The following is a 10,477-nucleotide window of genomic DNA, read 5'->3' as shown; positions in this document are numbered from 1 at the left end:
CTCCTATGTCTTCGCCTCAGGCAGCTATTGCTCATCTGCCACCAGTTCCTCTGTTCTCAGAGTCAACCTCTAGGTCGTATAGGAAGAGGAAGCTCCCTCTAGTCAGTACGAGAGTGTTTTTGACCTGGGCTTTGATTCTCTTGGTTTTATTGAGGAGTACATCCTCCCGAGTAGTAGTATCGCTATGGATGACCCCACTATATTGAAGAATATTGAGGTTCTAGTGAAAAGAGGAAATTCAAACTGTCGGGGTATGTACGGCCTTGATGAAGAAGTTGAAAGAAGTGCCCCAATACGCTGATCTCAGAGGCTTTTGAGTTGAAGAGTGAGAGGGAGGAGCTGAAGAAGGCCAAGGCCTTGTGGGAGGCCAGGGAAATGGCAATGAAGTCGGATGCCACTTAACTAAAGGATATGGTAAAGCCGGCAGACAATGAGTGAGCCAATGCTGCTGCTGAAAGGAAGGAATAAGTTGTAGCGAGACACATCTGGCTTTACCAAGAGAAGATGGCTTTGGCTAAAGACCTAAAAGAACTCAAACAGAGGTATGAGAAGTTGGAGGATTCTTTTGAACCAAAGGTTTGGACGAGGCCATAGAGAATGTGAAGGCTCAAGTCCAAGTCCTGGCTCCCGGTGTCAACCTCTCTATTGTGCATCCAGACAAGATGCTCGTTGATGGTCAGATTGTCGATATTCCTGAGGATAATGAGGATGGTCCTACCTTTGAGAGTTTGAAGTTACCCTTGCCTACTCCGACCATGCCGATTTCTCCTCCCTCTGAGGCCGAGCCTACTATGACCAAATTAGGGACCCCGGCTACCGCTTTGGAGTCTGAGGTTGTTACCTTTGAGTCCGAGGTCGTAGTTCCTGAACCCGAGCTCGAGAATCTTGCCAACGCTGACTAGTCTTCCCCTGTTTCTTGACTTTTACTTTTCTTTGTTTGTAGTGCCCAAGTTGTGGGTTGATAGACAATTTCTAATTTTTGTAATTTTCGTTGGATACTTTTGCCCTATTTGGGCCCTTTAAGTTTTGCTTTGCTTTTTAGTCTATATTGCTTTACTTTTCTTATTATTTCACATCATTTTTATAATAAGTTTATGATCACTAAGTTATTGTTGCGAGTTATTATAGTATTGCCTTAGTGCCAGCTCATTTTTTGAGTTATTTTAAGAGGTCGGTCGTAATTTTCACGTTTTATCGAGTTTAAATTGGTGAAAATTTGTAAAGGACTTTGTCGAAAAAAATTCTTTCATTAATAAAAGTAAATTACAAATGTGCTTGATAGTTGCTACCAAGAGTGTCTCTAATGTCGTAACTCTTAGCCCTCATTATAGTAACTCGTTAAAATTTCCTTCAAGAAAATCCTTTGAGAAAAACCATGAAGTAAGGAATAAGAGTACACCAGGGAACAAGATTTACTTTCTAGCAGTAGTATCTCTTCATATTACAAGCATGCCACGACCTGGGTAGGTCCTCACCCTTGAGGTCGAACACTTTATATTAACATTTTTCTAAGACCTCAGTGATCTTGTAAGGTCCTTTCTAGTTTGCTGCCAGCTTTTCTTTGCCCGCCCTTTGCTTCTCAATGTCATTTTTTTTTATCAAAACGAGGTCGTTTGTGGCAAAAATTCTTCTTATGACTTTCTTGTTGTACTTGATACTCATTCTTTGTTTAAGCACCTCTTCTCTTATTCAAGCTTGTTCTCGAATTTCTGGGAGGAGGTCGAGTTCTTCTTTATTGGCTTAAATATTGTCGACTTTGTTGTAGAATATTACTATAGGACTCTCTTCATTGACTTCAATGGGAATCATATATTACATGCCATACGTGAGTCAGAATGAAGACTTTCCAGTCGTTGATCGGGGGTTGTCCGGTATGTCCATAGAACTTGTGAGAGCTCTTCAACTCAAACTCCTTTTACTTCTTGTAACCTTCTTTTGAATCTAGCCAATATTATTTTGTTTACAGTTTCTGCTTGTCCGTTGACTTGAAAATATTCTATCAACGTGAACTTATGCTTGATTTTTAAACTTGCTACTAAACTTCTAAATATTAAATCGGAGAAGTGAAGTCAATGGTGATTGAAAATGACACTTTAAATCTTGTAATAATGTTCTTGTAGAAAATTTTTCAACTTCTCTGAGATGTTGTAGTTGCCAAAGGTTCTGTTAAATTTAGAATGAAGCTGTACGTTGTCCATAATAAATTTTTATTGGTGAATTTTTTCTATTATATAAAAGTTTTCACTATTCACCAAAACTTCACTGGTTCCTTTAGTATTTATCTATCAAATAATATTGTTAGATTTCGTATCTATCCTATGACTATATGGGTAGGTCATGATATGATTGGTGATAGATGAGCAAAAGAAAAAAAGAGATCAAGATGGTCAAAGAAAAAACCATTAAAAAGAGCCAAGATAGTTATCGAAATATTGTAAATGCACTAATTTGTTTTTTGATCAAAATAAAACACATTCCTATATAGGCGAAAAATTAAAATTTCTCAATATTTTATGAAAGAAAATAGATCTGATACTTATTGCTTTAGTTAATTGGAATTCTATTATCGAAATNTAAATAATTTAATATTTATCCTAATCAAATCAAGTAACTGATATATTAGACAAATTATAATTGTGATTTAAAAAAAATTATTTTTATTTGCTTGCACACTTTTAAAAGTTAAGGTACTTTAAATTATACTTATCAAAATTAAAAAAATCTAACAAAACATCATATGTTGATCAAATTTAAATTTATTCTTATATTTATGTTTATTATGATTTTTAAAATTTTAAAAATTATTTTACTAAATATTAAAGAGTGTAAAAATTAATTAATATTAGAATTATTATTAGCTACTCTGAGATTAAATAAAATTATCTACTCTTTTCAATCAATTTATGCTACATAAACTAAAGTGACTTTGTTATAGATACTTATTTGTTGAAGGTTCGTAAGGGTAGTGTGAGAACAGAGTAGTAGTGGAAACAGAGAGAAGAAATGAGAGTTCTTATTTTCTCAGTGTACTGAATGATGAACCACACTTTACACTGTTACAACAATCAGATATATATATTGTTCATCTAACCAACTGAGTTAGAATAATTAGGAGCTAACTAAAAATTCTGTTATAGGCTACTTGTCTAACTAACTTGTTGCTACAACTAATGAATCAATTAACTAATTGCTAAGCTAGTACATCAAGTAACACCCTTCCTCAAGTTAGGAGTGTGTAAGTTGACCAGTCTTAACTTGCCAAAGAGTGTGGAGAATATGGACGGAGGCAGCGGTTTGGTCAGAATGTCCGCAACCTGTTCAGTGGTAGAGATGGGAAGAAGATGAATAAGACCTTCTTGGAACTTGTCGCGTACAATGTGGCAATCGGGCCTCTATGTGCTTCGTGCGCTCATGGAACACCGGGTTGGAGGCGATGTGAATTGCAGATTGGCTGTCACAGTAGGTGCTAATGGGCTTGGTGGAGGCATTCCCAAGTCCTTCAAAATGAAACTGAGCCAAATAGCCTCCTTAGTAGCAGTGGCAAGCGCTCGATATTCAGCTTCGGCTGAACTGCAAGCAACTGTCACTTGCTTTTTGCTCTTCCATGAAACCAGGGAAGTGCCAATGTAAAAGTAGTAGGCTGTCACAAATCTTCTTGAATCAGGACATGCCGCCCAATTGGAATTAGCAAATCCAGTGACACAGAGATCAGAGGTGGTCGAGAACACTATGCCAGTGGCAGGTGAAGCTTTGATGTATCTGAGGATTCGATGGACAGCACTGAGGTGAGAAGTAGTGGGGTGGTCAAGGTATTGACTCAACTTTCCAATGGCAAAGCTAATGTCAGGTCATGTGTTGGTCAAATAGAGCAATTTACTAACTAACCTTTGATATTCTATAGAATCTGAGAGGGGAACGCCTTCAGCTTTGCTAAGTTTGGTACTGTAGTCCATAGGGATAGAAGCAGCTTGCAGTTCTCAAAACCAGCATCCTTCAAGATGTCCATAGCATACTTTCTTTGATTAAGAAGAATGCCCTCTTTTAATCGCGCAACCTCCATCCCAATAAAGAATTTCAAATCTCCAATGTCCTTGATTTTGAACCTATCATTTAAGACTGTTTTGACAGCATTAATTTCTCCCAAATCATTTCCAGCCAATATCAAATCGTCAACATAAACCAACAATGCGGTGAATCCAAATTCAGTTTGCTTAGTAAACAAACTATAATCAGCCTTTGACTGAACAAAACCCAACTCAACCAGAACAGATTTCAGCTTTGTATTCCACTGTCGACTTACTTGTTTTAGACCATAAAGTGACTTTTCAAGCTTGCACACTTGGCCAGCTTTGACGTCCAACCCTTGAGGTGGTTTCATGTACACCTCCTCATCCAAGTTGCCATGCAAGAATGCGGTATTGACATCAATTTGCTTGAGGAACCATCCCTTTGCCGCAGCCACAGCCAAGACAAGTCTCAAGCTGCCCAGCTTCATCACAGAACTAAATGTGTCCCGATAATCAATCCTAGGGACTTGGGTGAATCTCTTTGCCACTAATCATGCCTTGTAGCATTTAATGCTGCCATCAGGGTTGTATTTCACTTTGAAAACCCACTTGTTGCCAATTGCCTTCTTGCCAGGTGGAAGTGAAGCAAGCTTCCAAGTTTGACTTTGCTCAAGAGCTTGGAGTTCATTCTTAATAGCATCAACCCAACAAGATTGAGTAATTGCTTCACTATAGTGCTTGGGTTCAATGTTAGAAGATATGGCTAGAGAATATGTAGTATGTGATGCAGAAAATTTTTCATATGACAAATAATTCGATAAAGGGTACCTTTCAGATTTTTGGAGTGGAAGCCGAGGAGTGGTAGCATTTAGACAATAATAGTCTTGCAAATGTGATGGTGCTCTGCGAATTCTTGTTGATTTTCTTAACAGGGGTAGTGGTGATTTATGTTGAGGTGCAGGTGTGTGATTTTGTGGCATATTTGTTTGATTAGGTGATGGAGATTGAATTGGTGGTGTATGTGCTGAATTGAAATTTTGTAGGGCATCATTATTATTGTTGGAAGTCTCAGTGTGTGAGTTGGATGCATGTGATGCTTGATGATTAGTGTGTGCTGTGTGAGGTTGAAGAATGATGTCATATGCAAAGGGGTCAGTTTTGAACTGAATAGAAGATGCAGTATGTGTGCTTTGGTCAGGATGTGTGCTTAAGTATGGAAAATGATCTTCATAGAAGGACACATTTCTTGAAATAAAGATCTCTCTAGTCTTTAGATCAATTAAGAGATATCCCTTGGTACCCTCCCTGAAACCCAAAAATGCACACCTTCTGGATCTTGGATCCAGTTTCTTTCGATTTTCTTGGAGTGTACTGGCATATGCCAAACACCCAAAAACCCTTAAATGAGATATGTCAGGTAAAGAGTTATGCAAAGCTTGATAAGGTGATAAATTGTTCAGAAATTTTGATGGTAATCTATTCATGACGTGAACTGAATATGAAACTGCATATTGCCAAAAACACTTGGGGACATTTGAGTGAAAGAAAATTGCTCTAGTTATTTCAAGAATGTGTTGATATCTCCGTTGAACAATACCATTTTGTTGAGGAGTTTCAACACATGATCTTTGGTGTAATATACCAGTTTCATTGAAGAAAGAGTGCATCAAAAATTCAGTTCCATTATCGGACCTTATACATCTGATTTTGCTGTCGTACTGTGTTTTAACAAAATTTACAAAGAATTTAATGAGATCAGCAACTTCAGTTTTGTTTTTCATGAAAAATACCCAAGTGAACCTTGTTTTATCGTCCACTATGGTTAAGAAATATCTATGTCCTCTCATAGAGGGAATGGCCAGCGGGCCCCAAACATCCACATGAATTAAATCAAAAGAAGTTAATGAAACTGTGCTACTATTATTGAATGATAATCTCTTTTGCCTTACTAGGTGACATGAGTCACAAGGCTGTACATCAGTGTCACAATGAATGAATCTGAAAATTTTCTTCATTTCTTTCATTCTATGAAAGGGTGCATGGCCTAACCTAAAATGCCATAGCTTTGTGTTTGAAATATTCAGTATTGGCATGTCTACATGAGTTTTATTTGATACCTGTGTAATTTCTGATCGCGTAGTATCACAGTTCAAGGTATAAAGGCCACCACACACTCTAGCTGCTCCAATCGTCTTCTTCGAGAGTAAATCATATATCTCACAATCGTCATAAGTGAAACTCATTTTACAATGCAAATGTTTTGTGGCTTTTGATACTGATATCAATTTAAAATTGAAAGATGGGACGTATAATGCATTTGTGAGGTACAATTTGTTTGAAAATTTGATAGTTCCAGCTATATTGCTAATGGTTTGTGCACCATTAGGCAACCGAATGATTATAGGAGCTATCTTGAAATGAGTTTGAAAATCTTCTAAGCAATAGGATACGTGAACAGTAGCTCCTGTATCTATTATCCAAGAACCATGTTTTGATGCAGAAATGTTTAAAGCCAACACACTTGACTTAAAATACATGATATGGTTTAGGGTTTAGGGTTTAGGGTTTAGGGTTTAGGGTTTAGGGTTTACCAAGTTACCTTGATGAGGCACTTGTTTCAAGGTTGTGATTTGGCTAGCACTGTGGATCTGCTTTGCCTCTCCCCTGTTGAGTAAAGCTAGTAGGGCTGATTTCTGCTCTGGAGTAAAGTCAACATTGGAAGTTCTATTTTCTTCCACACAGCCAGAATCGTCAATGCCATCGCCATTTATTTCAGCACTGAAATTCACTGTTCCCAAACCTCCGTTCGAGTTCAGATTTCTCTGTCTAAGATGAGGGAGAAAACCATGTTTCTTGTAACATACATCCACTGTGTGGCCTCCTTTACCATAGTATGAACACTGCATTCTACCTCTTTCCATTTGTCCTCTCCCAGAGCCTTGGAATCTACCTCCTCTACCTTTTCCTCTCCTTCTGCCTTGTGAGGTCTCAGTAGTGTTGAAGGAATTGGTAGATTATAATAAGATATTGGGGTCTATGGTATCATCCATGGTCTAGTTTTTCCTTTCTTGTCTAGTCATCATGGAAAACACAACCTTTAAATCTGGCAGTGGCTCCATTAGCATGACCTGAGCTCTAACATTCGTAAACTGTTCATTAAGTCCTCTTAGGAATCTAGTTACATGATCTTCCATTCTATATTTTCGCATTTCTCCTAATCCACAAGTACATACAGATTCACAATTGCAGGGTGGAATTAGCCTGAAATCATCAAATTCTTCCCACAGTGACTTCAGTTTTGTGAAGTATTGTGTCACGCTCATTTCTCCTTGTCTTATTCCGTATAACTCCTCCTGCAGTTCTGCAATTCAAAATCTATCACCCTCATGGTACCTGTGTTTCAGGTCCTCCCATAGCTCATATGCAACCTTGTTCCACATCACGCTTCGGGTGATTTCAGGGTTCAACGAGATTTTAATCCAGACTAAGACATATGTATTACATCTATCCCACAGTTCAAACAATGGATCATTCTTATCAGGTTTCTTTAAACTTTCATCAACAAATTTCATCTCGTTTTTCGATTTTAAGGCTAACAACATCGCATTGCTCCAACTGCTCCAACTATTGTAATTCTTGCCATCAAGAATGGTAGGGATGAGGGGAATATCAGTATTTTCAAAAGGATGAAGGTAGAAGTGGCTCGATGAATCTTGGCTAGGGTTGCTGCCATTCCTATTGAGGTGAGCCTGAATCGATAAGATCTAGTTCAAGAACGTCGCGATACCTTGAGGATCAAGGCCTTGGAAGGAATTGCCTTGGTTCATTCGGAATTGCTCTGAATTTTGAGTTGGATCCATCACTAGGTTTCAGATCGTGCACTTGATGTGTGCTTCGATTTGAATTCTGAGCTTCTCTTTCCTCAATTGCTGTTCCTTCTATTCTCACCCCTTTGGGTTCCACGCTCACCGCACCATGTTGAATGTGCACAAGGGGAGTGTGAGAACAGAGCAGTAGTGAAAACAGAGAGAAGAAATGAGAGTTCTTATTTTCTCAGTGTACTGAATGATGAACCACACTTTACACTGTTACAACAATCAGATATCAGATATGTTCATCTAACCAACTGAGTTAGAATAATTATGAGCTAACTAAAAATTCTGTTATAGGCTACTTATTTAACTAACTTGTTGCTACAACTAATGAATCAATTAACTAATTGCTAAGCTAGTACATCAAGTAACATTATTAATAACTTGTCATGTAATTAATATATCAGTCTATTGGTTATAATTCACACCAGTAACATTTAATAATTTTTTCTAATACTATATCACAACATTTTACATAAGTGTAATCAAGGTTGTCAAACTCGCGAGTCTAAGTAAACTCGTGGAGCTAACCTAGACTCGACTCGTGAGTTAATTCGTAAACTTGTACGAGTTTACCTATTACAAAATTTTTTCAAAAAATATATACATATCATACATAATATATATATATATATTTGCTTAAATCTTGCCATTTAAAATTAACAATATCATAATAATTTGTCTATAATTTTTTGTCAAAAATTCACACATCAAAATTTAGGAATAAAGAAGAAAAATAATAATTACCCTATATGAAAAAAAAGTAGCAATATAAACATATACTCTAAATCCATAAATGTTGAATTTACATAAAGTTTGATATGAAAAATAAGATATCTCATGGTGGCTAAGTAAATTGCGTAGTTGAAACTCTCTAGACAATAAAATGTTGAAAAAGAAAATTAATTATACAAATAGTATATCTATTTAAGATTCCAAATGATCCACTAACACGCATATGTATGTCTCTTAAATGGTATATCTATTTAAATTTATACAATTTTAGCAACTTACAAACTTAGTTGGAGGTTTTGCATCATAAACCTACTATTTACATGCACATTTTTTGGAATAGCAGGTTGTACCATAGTTATCAGAACCGAACTGATAATTGACCCGGTCATACGACTGGATCACTGGGTCACTGGTTCAACTGGTGAGTCACTGATTTGCCTGGTTGACCCAGTCATAATTAAATAAAATATAAAATTATAAAAATAAAATTAAAATTAAAAGTTAAATGCATATTTTTAAAAATATATTAATAATAATTAAATATCCAGCCAGTTTTTAACGGGTTTGACCACCGTTGACCAGTTCGAATGCATATCCGGTTCAACTTACGTAGTTCCTTGTTCGAAGTCCACGCTAAACATTTTTGGGGCTAGTGGAGGGAGATCCTACGATGGTTCGGCAGCCCGCAGGTGGACCGTAAACCCACGGCGGGTCTTGCGCGAATCAGTCGGTTTTCAACGGATTTGACCACCGTTGACCAATTCGAATGCATATCCGGTCCAACTTACTAACCGAACCGGTCAGATTACTGGTTCACCGATTTTTTGATTGAACCGGTCAGTTTGGTCCGATTCTGATAACTATGGGTTGTACTCCTTCAATTACAAACTATAAACATAATCAACACATAAACTATATATATATAAACATAATCAGCACACAAATTTTAAGTAAACAAGCAAATCAAAGTTCATATATTCAAATGAGTAAATTATAACAAACTTAGTAAAATTAACAACAATTAACTCACCAAAATTAATTCAGAAAATAATTAACTCAAACAACAATAAACTCAGAAAATTAATAACAATCAACAATAAGTCAATAATTAACTTAGAAAATTAACAAGTTAAAATTAACTCAAGGAATTAACAACAATCAACACTAATTAACCCTAAATTACACCTTACCTAACCTAACATTATTTAATTTCTAATTACACTAAATTAATATAACAAACCTTGATCACACACTTCATTAAAAAAGTTAATCAATAATTTAATAAAATACCTAACAAAATCCTAAACAAACGAACAAAAAAAATCTAAAAAAATACAAAAATTATAGAAAAATTACCTCTGATGGTGGCTGTAGAATGATGGAAGAGTGGTGGTGATAGGAGGCAACAGCAAAACCTATAGTGGTGGAATTAGGATTTAGTAACATAACAAACAACCAAAAGAAAAATTGGACAACAACCTTACTTTGGCGCTGTAGACCTTAGCTGCGGTGATAGCGACAAGGCGACAACTTCCGATCGACGGCAAGGGACACCAATAGTGGCGGCACGGCAGATGCTTTCCACAGAGACACTAGCAACAGCGATGACGACGTGTTGATATGCGATGACAATGTGGCTTACCGGCATTGACATCAGCTCCAGGTGGTGGCGGCGCAACCTTCTTCAATAGACCAGAGGGAGAGAGATGAGAGAGAGACGAGAGAGAAGAAGAAGAAGAGAAGAGAGAGATGGAGTTTGCAGAAGTGAGAGAGAAAGGTTTTGCGTTTGAATTTTATCCCAATTTTACTGCTGGATTTACTGGCTAAAAAATCCGACGGTAAGGTGTTCGTCGTTGTCTAAAT

At 36.8% G+C, this 10,477-nt stretch overlaps 1 protein-coding gene across 1 annotated transcript; it reads right to left on the bottom strand.

The window, feature by feature from the left end:
* Positions 3,226–4,495, bottom strand: LOC107606981 (uncharacterized mitochondrial protein AtMg00810-like). The gene is made up of 3 exons (XM_016308976.1): positions 3,944–4,495; positions 3,419–3,821; positions 3,226–3,314 (listed from the first exon to the last, which is right to left on the bottom strand). The coding sequence occupies exons 1-3, from the start codon at positions 4,493–4,495 to the stop codon at positions 3,226–3,228; spliced, it is 1,044 nt and encodes a 347-aa protein (XP_016164462.1).

This window comes from Arachis ipaensis, chromosome B07 (genome assembly GCF_000816755.2).
Source record: "Arachis ipaensis cultivar K30076 chromosome B07, Araip1.1, whole genome shotgun sequence".
Classification (NCBI taxonomy): domain Eukaryota; kingdom Viridiplantae; phylum Streptophyta; class Magnoliopsida; order Fabales; family Fabaceae; genus Arachis; species Arachis ipaensis.
The sequence above is the reverse complement of the archived record's forward strand: the minus strand, read 5'-3'. Positions and strand labels throughout refer to the sequence as shown.

Excerpts from the sequence above, each read along its gene's own strand:
- LOC107606981 (XM_016308976.1), bottom strand. The coding sequence starts at position 4,495 with ATGAAGCTGGGCAGCTTGAGACTTGTCTTGGCTGTGGCTGCGGCAAAG. Across the intron at positions 3,822-3,943 it reads TTCTATCCCTATGGACTACA|TTGAGTCAATACCTTGACCA; the intron begins GTACCAAACTTA and ends GCCATTGGAAAG. Across the intron at positions 3,315-3,418 it reads CACATCGCCTCCAACCCGGT|GTTGCGGACATTCTGACCAA; the intron begins GTTCCATGAGCG and ends ACCACTGAACAG.